Source organism: Mya arenaria, chromosome 15 (assembly GCF_026914265.1).
Source record: "Mya arenaria isolate MELC-2E11 chromosome 15, ASM2691426v1".
In the NCBI taxonomy this organism is placed as follows: Eukaryota; Metazoa; Mollusca; class Bivalvia; order Myida; family Myidae; genus Mya; species Mya arenaria.
Window position 1 is genome coordinate 28,049,583 of NC_069136.1, and position 15,029 is coordinate 28,064,611.

At 34.8% G+C, this 15,029-nt stretch overlaps 1 protein-coding gene across 1 annotated transcript in view; it reads left to right on the forward strand.

Annotated features, from left to right (window-relative positions):
• The window catches only part of LOC128219797 (glypican-6-like), a 53,157-nt gene that overhangs the window by 24,125 nt on the left and 14,003 nt on the right, over positions 1–15,029 (forward strand). The window contains exons 3-4 of the mRNA XM_052927834.1: positions 2,369–2,760; positions 8,432–8,597. Coding sequence (XP_052783794.1) covers positions 2,369–2,760; positions 8,432–8,597 — 558 coding nt within the window. The remainder of the gene's footprint in view (positions 1–2,368; positions 2,761–8,431; positions 8,598–15,029) is intronic.

Below are 15,029 nucleotides of genomic sequence, written 5' to 3' on the forward strand. Positions count from 1 at the left end.
ATAGCACTGTGTTTGATAATAGTCACTTGAACATTTTAGAAACAAATGACCATGTTTGCTGTAACCTTTAAAGATGACACCTACGTTATGAGATTAAAATACCATTCCCATATAAATAACATGGAGATTTAACGATTTGGAATCAGCTTATGCCGCTAGATTGAAAATGACTCACAAAGGTGCTGACCTCAGAACTTGACCTAGCTACGTAAAAATATGAAATGATCAGTAAACTGTCTCCATGGCTTAGTTGTTATCGCGACTCCTTCCGCCGCGGAGCAGGAGGTCATGGGTTCGATCCCTCTGTCCAAGTCATACTGAAAGACCTTAAAAGTTGGTACAATTAATTTAAAAAGCTCCCTTGCTTGCTGCTTTCAAGGGCTATCCTTGACCCCAAGGTCTAAAGAATTACAGACATACAATACATGCTTAATGTTATAGAGTATCACTTCAAACAAGCCAATCAGAGCCAAGTATTTAGTCCCCTCTATTTCTGTGTGACTGAGTTGTTTATTGATCTGAGTTTCAAAGATAAACTATCAGTTATTATGATAAGTTCATGTACAACAAAATTAAACGAACATGTTGTTGTCATTTCCGAAGCATAAAAATACAAGTTTGCTATTGAGCAATGGCTGGCGGAATTCCACTAGATGAGGTGTTTCCGAAACCACTCTCTCTCACCCTGTCTGCCATCTAACACCAAGCATTAACACCTCATCGTTTTGTGCTGGCACTTTTCCCCTTGGAAAGTGAGGTTTTCCTGAAATGTAAGCTGTGGACTAATGACCATTGCAATGCATATGGACAGATTCATGCATGTCTGAATAATGTCGCTGATATTGGTTGTGATGTTAGAAAGGCTACATAGAAGTATGCACTTAAAATTACTCTGAAGTAATGATCTTTATATAATAAAAGATGCAGGCAAAATATCCTTAATGTCATCTGTATTATGCAAACATTCGGTTCTTGAAGTCTGTTAGTAAATGTTTAGTGTTATATGGGGAAAGAAATTGATTATTTAGGGAATTTGATTTTAGAATAAAGTAAAGGTTTAAAATTTAGGGTTATTATTTATAGTTAGAGTTACGGTTCTCTCTATCAGGGGCGTAGCTAGCCCTCTTTTCATGTGGATTCATAATTCTGCTAGGGGGTTGGGGGGAATGCCCCTTCAGAACATTTTGTAAACCATGGTGCAATCTGGTGCATTTTGGGCGTTCTGAGGTGCTTTATTTAGTTCTGGAAAATATTCGTGTAGGCAGCTACGCACCTGTCTATCATTTTAATATTTAAGACAAAAAAAAATTGCATATAAGGTATATTAGGTACTGGTAAACTAATAATTTCTATCAATTTTTTTGTACATTAAGTTGATATTCAAGAGAAGTAATTGTTGCTCATAATTATACATTGGAGGTCCGATTTCACCAATTTCAAAAATATTCAAATATTTATAAAAATGTATTTAGACCCACTGAAGTAGATAATTCAGCACCTGATGCCAGTAACACTAAGTTCAAAAACATTTTATGATTAAAATATTTGATAAAAAAAAAAGATTAAGACTTTTTATGGCTTTGAAAATGATAAATCTAAAGCTGTTGATGAATGTGAAATTGTAAAAAAAAGAGTTTTGAATACTGTGATGTATTTGGTGGGAGCAGTGGGTGGAAAAGACAGGATTAGGCGACCAATTTCATGGATGGTGATCAAACTGCATGAAGAAAATCATTTAGTCACGTGAAGTGTGGTCTAGCCGTACCTGACTTCTTCTTCTGAAATAGAGCCCCCATGATTACAATCAGAGGTCTTTCAGTGGGTTTCATTCAATTAGTATATAGTTGGCTATGGTATGATATTTCGTAAATCGATTTTTCATATAGGTCTTGTTTTGTGCAGAAAAAGAAATGGTTTTAAACAGCCATTGAAGTGACGAGGAATGTTACCATCATCCATAATATTAGCACCCCCATGTTAAAGGTCAAGGTTACACATGAGACATACTTTGTATATTATCCATATTTGTATATTATCCATAACATTTTACAGATTTCATTCAATCTAAATCACAAGCACCATCATGGGAAAGTGCATTTGTCAACTAAAACAGCTTAGTCTTAAATGACGGGCTTTCATTACTAAGGTGAAGGTCATGACTGAGGTCAAAGTCAAGGTCCTTCATGAGAAGCTCTCTCTCTCTGACAAGTTTAAAATCTGGCTTAGAATTGGTATAATTTGTTACTTTAGTAACATTCCAGTTATATTGCCCCTTTTGAAACTTTTGGCTCATTATTTAGAATATTTATTGTTAAGGTAAAAAATAGAAGTTCATATGTATTGAGTGCAATTTGTTTTTCCATTTCAGATTTTTTCACAGAACTTTTGGAGAAATCAAAACAGGATTTACATGTGATGTTTGTGCGGACGTATGGTCAGTTGTATAAACAAAATGCTGAGATGTTTTCAGACCTTTTCGATGAATTAAAACATTATTACAAAGGAAACAATGTGAGCCTCCTTGATATATTAAACAATTTCTTCAAAGGATTATTAGAGAGAATGTTTGAATTAATGAATGCACAGTATTTATTCGACGAGGATTATATGACTTGTGTTACACGGAACATGGAAGATTTAAAACCATTCGGTGATGTGCCATCCAAGTTGAAACGGCAAGTGAAGCGGGCTTTCATTGCGGCGCGGACCTTCGTCCAGGGCCTCGCCATAGGACGCGATGTGATACTGGCTATGGAACGGGTAAGGTCCTTTTATAAGCACCTAATTAACACACTTTTAATAAAGTTTTGTGTGATTTAAATGCGGAAAGGTTCGGACCTTTAATACACTTTGGTACCTTACAAACTTTAAACAAGTTATTTGTCTTTTTTTTCTCAGAAAAGTGACTGACATGTTCCTTGTATATTTAATTAGTTTGCAATTAAAATACTCATTTTAAGAACACTATCTAGATTATAAATGGGAATGATATATATGATAGATGTTTTCTTAAAACACCCAGTGCATGGGATATGCCCTTAGCATTTTTAAATGTCATCGTCTAAGACTGAAATGTACTCAGACATCTAAGTTAGTTTTATATTAAGAAAAATCGTCCCCTCTATTACATGTTAGTGTACATCAGCATCACTATTAAATGTTAACACTGGTATAAATGGCGGTTCTTTAAGCAGCAAAGAAACAACCGGTGTACAACATGTTTTATAGTTTTCGTTGTCTTTAATCAGGGATCATTAGGAGAACCTAGTGTCTCCAGTATTTAATGAATCAGAGGACGAGACTGAAAGGTTTCATAGTGATTTTCCCATAAACCGTCTTAATTACGGAGGTTTTCGTGCAGTGCTACACCTTTCATCGCTTCTGTAATGTACAAAGACACACCATTTAAGGGTTTTATATTGTCTGTGGACACTCGTAAACTCCTACAAAAGGGTATGTAAGGGATGGTGACTTCAAAGCCTTAACGCAGAACTTGTGTATCTTAATGTTAAAGTACTTTTGGTGGGAATCAGGTGTTGCATTTATAAGCTTTAAGTCAGGTATTCATAAAACATATTAAGTCTTTTCCCAACTTCAGTCAATTTCTCAAGTTATATAAGTATCCTATTTCACTGGTCATATTCTATAATAACCTGATAATGAGTAAAAAAAATACTGATTGGGTTACCTGACCCTGCCTACAAAATAGGTGCTGACCCTTTAGTTTTTATAGTCCGTAAAAAAGAGTGGGTCAGTTTTATAAAATCTTAGGAAAACGAGTTAAGAAATGACTTTAAGGGACTGTACACCAGATGGGCACCAAAAAAAGTTTTTTTCTGTTATGAATCTCAGGACAATTATTTAATAAAATCTTCTACTGTTTGGTATCATAATTGTAAAAAGGTACCAAAATGTAAACAAAAAAATCAAGTCGTAGACCGGGTTAGAACCGGTGTCGCCAAAATTGCAGCCCAGTGTTGTGTCCACTGTGCTACGAAGGCGTACCCTTGGACGTTTAGAATATTTAAGCTATATACGTAACTTACTTGGTAATATCACATGATAACATCAACTAGCCAATCACGCATAAGGAAATAATTCTACTAGGTAGACATACCTAGTAATCTTTTTTAATGGAAAAGTAAAAAAAAAACTGCGAAAAATTGAATTAATTGTAAACTATGTTGTACTTCAGTTAGGAAGTTTCAATGCATTGTACACATCGATACCATTTTTAGTTTATGTCAGTTTTTGACAATTTTCTCTTTTTTTGCTATTTCATCATACCGAGTACAGCCCCTTTAAAAGTTTATCGATATGGATTAAATTATGAACTGGCACCTCCTTTCATAGTGAGTGTTGTCAGAGCCCTTTGAGTCACACTATAATCAATGCAGGTACTATCTGTACTTGCTTCGTAAAGTTGTAACTTTTATGTATTACCCAAATATGGGAATATGCAATTTTCTGGTTTATGAATGAATATAATTCAACGGCACTCCACCGCTTATAAAAGTAATTGCTTTTTGGTTTGCTTGGATGGAGAATAATCATTCATATAGACTTATGAATGACTTGAGGCAAAGAAAGATTATCGGTCTGTTATTATACAAAAATAAAAACTCCATATAGACCCCATTTGAGGCATGCCAAATGTAAGTGACTAATGTTATCTATGTCAGTTGATTTTTTATGGATGGAGGATGCTTTATGTTCACAGACTATAAAAGTTGAACATTTTACAGTAAGAAGACATTTACTGTATTTGCCCTTATTTAAAGACGCACAATGACACTCCAATGAAGGGCAGGGAATTTCCTAGCATTTATTTTACAATTTTAGACCCTTGAAGAAATAGTGTTTACCCTGGTTAAAACATTCAAAAAAGAAGCTTATTTTGCTGTTTTATTATTTAATCAATCGGATTTCAGTTTGTACATGTTTTAGAAATTGTATCGGTTCCCTATAGTGTCCTTTAAGGTTGCATGCAACTAATTTTTACTGATAAATTTTAAGGCACTATTTTGAGTGCAAGAGGGTCTCAGGAGCCGCATTCAATGACCAAGGTAGATCTAACTTGAGTATTAGGGAATCTGAGTGTTTTGATCGGACTGTAAAAATAACTGGCCTATTGACTGAATAGAACCACTGAAGTACAGTACACTCAACGAGTTAGACCCACTTTCCGTTTCCCTCCGCAGATTTTTGCTATCGCGGCCAACACAATGATTTTATCGACTGTCCGCGTTCCTCAGAGTTTGAATTTAAGGCCCTCGGAGGGTAATCAGTCGACCGAAGAATAACGAACTCGGCGTTCCTCGGAGGGGTTAACTCCGCGAAACTCTGCGGACACTAGATAAGAATCTACGCTAAAGTTATATTTATTTTATTAAAATTTTCAACCGATTACGACGGCTCCAGTAAATTGCTATTATTCTTTTTCCTCTGCCCGTTTTGCATGAAGTTAGCTTACCACAAGAATGCAGTCGTATTTCACTAGTTGCACATGCATCTTATAAACGTGTTTTTGCTAATGACTGATAAACACATTTCTTCCGAGAAATTCTAGGTTACACATTTTCGGAAAATCAGGAGGTCAAACACGCGTTCAAAGTTCACAGCGCATGGTTTTGAAAGCCTTCTTGCCTCGTTTTCTGTGGAAAATTCCATTAAACGTCATAGCTATTTTTAACCACCAATAATAAATAGTGTATTCTACATTGTATTGATCACGCGCTTGACGTCAGAGGTCATGGTTCAGAAGCGTGTAAATAGTCGGCTGCTTTATGATGCAATAACTTAGTGGATATACTTTAATGATTCAATGTTTATAATTCAAGACAATATACAATTGGCGTTTACAGACATAAATACAAATTAAACGCTGGTACACGTAAGAATCTTTTACGCTTAACAATGTGCATAAGCATAAAAATAAATACTTCTAAACAAGAATGATTTCTTGCTTATCTGATTAGACTCCGAGTTCCACCGCGGGATCATAAAATCGGACGATTCTCAACGCTATCGTTCATATTAAACTCGGCGGTAAGCCAGCCACTCGGAGGAACTCGGGGGGATTTTAGCGAGGGCAACAGTTTTACCCTCGGAGGAAACCAGCGATCATCGACTTTATCCCTCGGAGTGAGCGAGGACACTGTCTAACTCGTTGAGTGTACTGTATTATAATCTGAGGATAAGAAATATGTTGATTACTGCCCCTGAAAAAGAAGCATGAAGTCTATTTTGATAAAAGTGTTGGCTATGTCCAGAATTTTTGTTTTCATCAACATTGGAAAATGCACCTTTTCTTTTATTCTTTGAAATATGATCATAATTTGAAATTCTTAACAGCCCATGAAATTTTGAATTGCATGACACACAAAATTTTATGAAACAAAGGCGTTGCATAAAGACGTTAAAACCACAGACCCTCTTTATGATCAAGACACCAGAAGCCTTAAAGTCTTACTCCTGGTGTGATATACAAACTTGAAAGAGGGAACCCACTGAGAATTTCCATTATGGAACTGTACAAAACTGTGCATTAAAATACGCCATCATGCTGCTAGTATGGTCTGTCGTGCTGCGTGCATTGTTATCCTGGCACCAAAGCAATGATCTTATGCAATGCTTTAAGAAAATCCTATGGGTATTTGGATTAGATATTGTAATTAGCTTGTCTATTTTGCCAAGAAAAACAAATTGAGGTATTGTAATAGCTTGAAATTTAATGTTGTCTGAAGGCATTGTTTTTGCTGTGAACAAGCCTAACGTAATGTATATTGGTTGACTAACTTGTTATACAAGCTTTCAAAATGTTTCAACGAAACTTGGTGTTAATGCTTACAAGGAATAAACTTACACAATATACTTTATTCTCCTAGTGGCCATCTTAACAATGAAATTATTGTACGTTAAGATTTTCTAATCAAATTTTCATGGTCGTAATATGATATCTTTTGGAAAAAAATGGACTAGAAATGTTAGACCAGGTGTTTTTAAATATACATGTTAATTTCAGTTTTTGACTCAGAATTAAGCTCAATTATTATTCAACTTCATTTTCTAGTCTTATAATATTTGGGTGTTTACTATCGTTGATAATAAAAATACTCGCTGTTCATCACATAATGTCTTTCTTGTTGGAACCTTAAAGCTGACTAGCTGTCTATTGTTTTCTTGAGACAAACAAAACCTGCTGAAATGAGATTCATAACTTGAAACTGATAACTGGTGTTTTTTTGGGGCTGTGAATAGTAATACCTTTATTAGTTATTCATAAAACACAACCCCAGGTGCATTTTAAGATTCTGTGGATATGGCTTGTAGGTTTTATGGTGTTTTTACAGCGGAGTGATATCTGATTGCTTAGATCTTTGATGGGTTATATTCCCTGCACATCCTTGGTATTTAAATTGCATAATTATTTGTATAATTATTACTTTGAAAATTGTCTTATGGTAAGATATAGTATGCTCGAATGCCTTTTAAAATCATCTGTTTATAAACCATCCATGGCAATTAATCAGTCGGAGTTGGTGAAATAATTGAAATAATTATATACAGATTACCACCTTCATTTTTTACTGAAAATGTGGCTGAATTACAGCCCAATTGATTCACAATGCTAATAGAAGTACTTTTTTTTAAATTTTTATTTAATTTTATAACGTTTATTTTTGTGCACTCATGCAATTGCATAATTTGGTTCTCTTAGCGAAAAGGAATTAAGTTAAAAAAGAATTCCTGTGTTTATAAGAAATATTGACACGGTTGTGTACTGACAGGTAAAGGTTATTGAGGACTGTTGACAGGGTCCCAAGCAGGTGATATAACCATGTATCCGCCTCCAACAAAAATGACACAATGCCATTGGTCCAGGACTCATGTCACAAAGTGACCCCATATTTTTCCATATTGATTCACCAAATTTATATCGTACGAAAATGGCGTTTTTTTTCTGATAAATGTTCCGATGAATAAATGAAACATTTAAACATGTAAACAGGCTGTCCACATGATATTTACGCTACAGGGCTAGTAGGTGATCCTATATGGGATATATGGGGCGCCGGAAACCATATTCAGGTTCAAGATTCGCTCTCAATTAATATGGTTTTTCTTTGCCCGTATATCCCCCATCAGGTCACCTACTCACACTGTAACTTATAATACTACAGTTCCATCCATTCCCTGTATATATAGAGGACAGGATTCAGCTGCTTCATAATTTAACGAGTACTCCGGTATGCCGAATAGAATACAGACAAATTCAAAATTTTACTGCAACAGAATCATAAAATACTACTAGTTGATTAGAAGGGGCACATTCATAATGCACTGCAGTTTAGAATTCCAGCAATTCTGTGTTTGTTTCACTCAGTCATTTATTATAATTTCTTAATAATTTCATCCAATATATTGACAGGTAAAACCAACAGAAGAGTGCCGACGGGGCCTCACACGGATGATGTACTGCCCATACTGTCAGAACCTCCTCCGCACCAAACCCTGTAACAACTACTGCCTCAACACCATGAAGGGATGCCTCGCCCAGCACAGCGAGCTCAACAAGGCCTGGAACGAGTACATCGGTAAGTAAAGGAACAATAAAATACTGCCTTATAAAGCTATTAATAAATAATATAAAAAAAACTTCTTATTAGAAATATAAGAAATGAAACGAAGCCTGCACTGATTCCATTAAAATTATTGATTGGTTGATTGATTGATTGATTGATTTGATGAATTATTTTCTCTGTATCTATCAATTATTTAATTAATCAATCAGAATATATAATATGGATTATAACTGATCGATAGTTCTATTTTTTATTGATTGATTGATTGATTGATTGATTGATTTCATTATTGATTTAAAGCAATCAGACTGCACAAGTTATAAACACTGTTTGCTTGAAACCTATATCTGGAGTGTTTTTATATGTGTTTCTCATAAATTCTAGCTGTTAACTTTCATATTCTCATGTAGCATGCTCAAGTGTTAAGATGATTTAGAGAAGAAGTATTTGATAATAAGTGCTTCAGAGACTGCATGTATGTCTTGAGAGCCAAAAAGTTTCAGGAACTCTTGAAAAAGCTGTCAGCATCTGGCTAGGGAGTCTCTTCAAAACAGTACAAGACCTGCATTCACAATGGGAGATGGGCAGATGCCAGCCAGAGTACAGCCAGATGACAGGCCTCAATACAGGGGGAAAACCTTTCACTGCAGAGAAAACCTTTACCATGGGGATTATATATTGGCAGAACTGCAGTGGTTCTGAGTTCCCCATTTAGCATTTTTAGCTCCATGAGTCACACATTGATATGACACATGGAGCTAGATTCTGGTCAGCCTTTGTCTGTCACAATGTGTCCATTCAAACAATGGTTCTTGCGGGAAGGGTGGGGGTGGAGATTAGTGAATCCCATGTTTATTATGCATTGTATTCTTAAAGTTTGGAAGTTTGAATTGATAGAAGTCTGAATGAATAACAATATGATTATATTAAGACAAGGTATTGGAAAATAAAATGATGAATATAAATAGGCAATCACCTGAACCAATTATTCCTGTTTGTGGAAGGCTAATAATTTTATTAATCAGTGACTTAATTTTTTTTGTATATTATCATATTTGAAAGCCTCTCGTATAACTTTCCAAGAAAAAGTTAACACTACAATATGATCTTGGAAATTTAAAATTTGAATTTATATAATGAGAGCATTATATCCCTGCAAAACAATTTTCTATTATATACAGATAGTTTTTTATCCAATGAAACGATAAGATTAATGTTGCTTCAAAAACATCTATGTTAAACAGGAGTTAATTGTCGTAACGTTGAATGTAAATTTGAGACCTTGTTTAACCTTAAAGCAAAACAAAAAATGACGTTGCATACCTGACATTGTTCAGAGCTATAACAGCCCAGCTCTTCAAATGTACAACAGAACTTGGACCAGTTTTTTAAGATTGTTTAGGAATGTGTACTCACTTAAGAAGTGAATTTTTTCTTAGTCAGGTTACGTTAGTTTTATTTATATGCAAATTCAATGTCAACAGGCAATTAAAATTTCCATCTTTCTAAGGTAGCGGAAATTAACATTTGAAACGAAGAGGTATGCATTACTGAAAAAGCCCGCTGAATCTGGTGTATAGACACCATTGTGTTTTTTGTTTGCCTCTTAGTGATTAATTTATGTTTCAACTTTAAACTCCTGAAAGGCTATTCTGCACTAAATTTATTGTTCTAGTGACAGGTAATGGGAAAAGGAGTTGCTTTAAATGTCTTTGAAAGAGGTTTAGTCATTAAGAAAACATTAAGTAACTGTGGTTTTTAGAACAGAAACAGATTAGTTATAAATGACAGATTCATTTCATATTTCGTAAAATGTTCCTAACATTAAGTCAGCAACATGTAGACTGTAAAGTTCACTAATGATAACAACGACTGCGATCAACCATATTTGACTTGTCCAAAAGTATGGTAAATACCAAAGCTGAGTGTCTGCCTTTTAACCAAACAGGAAAACCACAAAAGTTTGTTTGTTTATCTAAGCTTTCACAGTGGTCATCATAAGCCCATTATTGGACATAAAACGCCCTTAGATGTCAGATGGTGACCTTATATTGCCTGTAGGTGGCATTGTTGCACATTTGCGCTTCAGTTCCGTATGAATATGCCAACATTCGTTCTTTTATTTGTCAATGACTTTTCAGCACTCGGCCAATTTCTTAAGTTGAAAGGGTCGCACATTTATCGTGAAGCCATAAAGGACCTGTGATATACTTGAGACCAATAGGGTGCTATTTGATTTCACCACAAAAGGGCTTCGTAATGTGGAATGTTTGGGTATTCAGTCCGCAATGTATGGTTTCAATGAGGTTAAAGGTGATTGTGGACAATCAAACTGTGATTAAAGGCTAGCCTTAAGAGGTTTTTAATCTATTATTAGTGTACAAATGACTGAAATATTATGCCTCTTAGATGTTGTATGTTTTCTTTGGGGCAGTATTGTCTGAGATAGTTTGAAAATTTCATTAATGTTTCATTTCATGTTTGTCTTGTGTATTAAGGTGGTCCGGGGAAATTTCCTTTTTGTATGACAATGCAATCCTGAGTGGGTTTTATGAGTGAACAGCCTTAAATATGGGTTTATGATAAAGAGTCCTTTGTTTGAATGGATGGATTTTAATGATTGTTTTATCAATTTTATTTTAGCTGTAGACTAGCATTAACATACAAACAGGGTCCTTCAAATATTTTATCATTTTATCCAATTGTAAACATAATTTCAAAACATCTTGGTGAATAATTCAAAAACAGGTATTAGTCTTTGTTGAAAATCTTGTATACAGGTTAAAGAATTTATTATATTTTTTTTCTTCAAATTACACCAAACAAAGGAAGCACTATGGATAAATTGGTATCAAGTTTTCATATGGGTTATCGAGGTGAAAATACTGGATTTATTTTGTCAGTCAATGATCCCATTATATAAATTCCTGTCCAATTTCGATGACGTAGACACATTCTCATGCTGTTCGCAAATGTTCTTGATATAAGATTCATTTGTTTGTTGAATAAGCTATTTACAAAGCAGGGTGCAGAGTTTTAAAAGGCGAAACCCTGGTGGGAGAATTAAAGTGGAATAGATTGGGTTCTCTATAATTAATGACATTTATGTCCTGTTAAACATTTGATAGTCTCCTCAAGTTACTAAGGAACATTAACTTGTTTTATGATCTGGTTTTGCTATAAGTCACTGTTGTAATAGTACTACACAAAATCTGTTGATGGATTTAGCAAACTGATACAAAGTTTTACAGTTTTACACATACTGTTCCAAAAGTTTAGCTGAATTGTTTTTGAAAGAAACTTTGCTGTGGTTTCCCTAGTCAAAAATGAAAATGTTGACCAGATTCGGAAACCTTAAAAGAGTTTATTCGGTACTGACTAGGAAGTTATCTATAACACAACATATATATATATGTGAATAGCAAGGTCCGGGTGAAATATTGATCAATTTATGCCCCTTGATAACGTAGGTTTGGTCTCCTAATCAATAAGGAAAAAAATTGAATGTAAAAGCAATAATAAGAAAATACCAAACAAGTATATAATATCTCAATTTTTATTTTATTTTTATTCTCTGAAATTAAAGGATGCTGACACCATCTGTCCTATCCTACCCCCTCCCAGTAATGACCTCTCCAAACCTTGGCAACCACCTTATAAAGGGGCAGTCTGTCTGGTTGGCTAATTTAGTGCTTTATTTCAGTACATTCCAACACCACCATCTTCATTCTTCTGCCCCACCCTGTAATGACCTCTCCCGACCTTGGCAACCACCAGTAAACACATTATGCACCTGCCACCCATAGCCTTTGAAGTCTGGGCCAACTTTTCAATGCCTCAATTCTCATCTCTCATTGTTTAAAGAATGGAAATGATAATGTCTGGTATTTTCTCAATTGCCTTCAGCTGAAATGATGTGTGATTGCCTAGATAATCATTGGTTAAATATTGATTTTGGTATTCATTTTGTAACATTGTAAACAATGTTGTTAAACGTCTTGTGCACTGGATAATTGTTTTAAATTCAATTATGAAGTTAGCTTATTTTAACAGTCTGAAGTGGTCTGAACAAAGGGTGATAATAAAATGTTTTGTTGACTGAACAAATTGTCAAAGGCCCTATGCATTTGTTATCTGGTGGGCATATTTGACAAATTGGTAAAGATGTTTGCATGAAATTTGGTACACATAATTATTGCATTATTATGACATTGTGTACTTTTCCTTACCAAACTAATCACTCCAGTTTAAAGTATTGCTTGAGTTGTTCACCTTTAAACTGAGAAAGTTCTATCTTCACAGGAGCTCTTGTATCTGAATTCTTAAAAAAAAATTAGGGAGATTTAATTGCAAAAAAGCAACAGAAACCAACAATGATTCTCAGCAGATGTCTGGAGCTGTTTCACTGTCTTGGAATTATCTCCAAGTGCTGGGACTGTGGGATAGAATTAAAGAAATTAATGTGTATATCAGAAATCCGTTAATTACTAGAAAATGTTCCAGGTATGTTTACAAAGGTGAGCTTTTAATGAGGGAAAAGTCTGAAAATAGGGAGACTCCATGTTGCTTTGTGTAAACATTCTCCCAAATCAGTCAGAAGATTTTCCATTCAGTTTTATTTCACATAACATTAGGTGCAGCATACCATGGTCTCTTTCATTTTTCCTTTATTCATTTAATTTTGATGTGGAATTTATGACATTATATATTTTGAAATGAAAGTGTTCAGTAAGGTTAAGTGTCAATCCAGGTAAACACTCTCTGTTTGCATTGATCAAAAATCGAGGGGGGGGGGTAGAAACTCTCAAAACATCTCCGCCTTCTAATGATGCTAAAGTATATCAGGAAACTAAACAGCTGCTTCACAATGCAATACTCACCTAAATTCCTCAAATATCGTTATCTACATGAAAAGGTCTTGCACCAAACATTGGCGGATGCTGTTTGAACCAAGGCTAAAATGTTTGTTCAGTATCATCATTAGCATAGGCATTCTGTTTTTCAAGCTTAGGGCCATAGCAAAATAATATTTAGTTTCACATCCTAGTGCCTGCTCATGTCCAAAACCCGAAACAGTTTTCATTTGACAACATTCATCTTTGGCGAGATACAGGATGGTCCTAGAATTTCTAAAAATCCAAATGCTCCTTAATTTGAAAATAAAATCTGCCCACCTGCCCCATTTTATAATAATAATAATTTCTTTGCCCTCAAAGTACAGGTAACTCAAATATCCAGCAATATTTTTATAGCCTCTCATAATTCTGTTTGACCTCATTTTTCAGCTTTATAGATATGAACTGTGTCTGAATTGTTGCCCTCAGTAGGTTTTATAATCGTCTGGCTCAACCTTAATGTCTGTAATGAGTTTCATATTTTAAATATCACTGTTGCATAAAGCTATTATAAAAAAAACATAAAAAAACATGAAAAAGCAGCATTTTTTTACTGTCCAGTAAGTTTGATTTGTCTTGTGTAATAGATGACTCAGACATTACAAAAAACATTCTGAATTTTGAATGAGAGGTTCGATGTGCATTGTTCATTGTAAAAGCCACTCAGGTAAATGTATTACTGTTGTTTTTAAACAGGATTATATCTAATGAACAATACATTGACCATGGGTCCAGAGAACTGTACCCTTACCCCCTTTCCACTCCCCTCTCCCTCCCTAACACAGAATAACCACACCATCAAACTACAGTTACAGTGAAGTAGAAATATTCATAGCTTTCCAGCAAAGTTTCTAAACTCAAAAGAGCTTATTAATAGACATTAAATATCATCCTAAGATGTTCTGGGGGATGAATTATAATCCATGTCAGTCATGTATAAGGGTAATGGGCCATGTATAAGCAGGCATGTCCAGAAGTCATACATCATGTTGGCCGGCCTTTGGTGGGAAATGCCTTCCTCTGATGGATTTTCAATGAACTTCTGATGGAGAATATCATTAGCTTCATTCATGTGTTTTGGTGTATTTATTTGTAAGGTGTATGGATGTGTCTGACCTTTCTTTAGTGTTCACCCCCATGTCTCCACCGTTGGATCAAATTCCTGGACAGATTGTGTTTTAATCATAAAGAAAGCTTCCCATTAAAGCAACCAACAACTTCAGTCATCATTCACAGGTTGTAATAAGTTGGTAATTCAGCAGTTTTACACATATCCAGTGGCTTAGTAGAGTCATTTGCACCAACACTAAGTGAAACACAGGGCTGAACTTATTTATATATAAGTTCTAAGACAAATACCGGTAATGTTTTCTACATAAAGACCTAAAGTTAACAGGATAAGCTGAAACTGCTTCCAATGTTTCCACAAGCTTCTCCTCCCCCTCTCGTTGATTGTTTCAGTAACCGTGTTCAAAAAAAATAGTGTTAATTTATCATAAAGATCAGTTCTGGATGGGTTGATATCCAAGATGAGGTTTAATACCCAAGG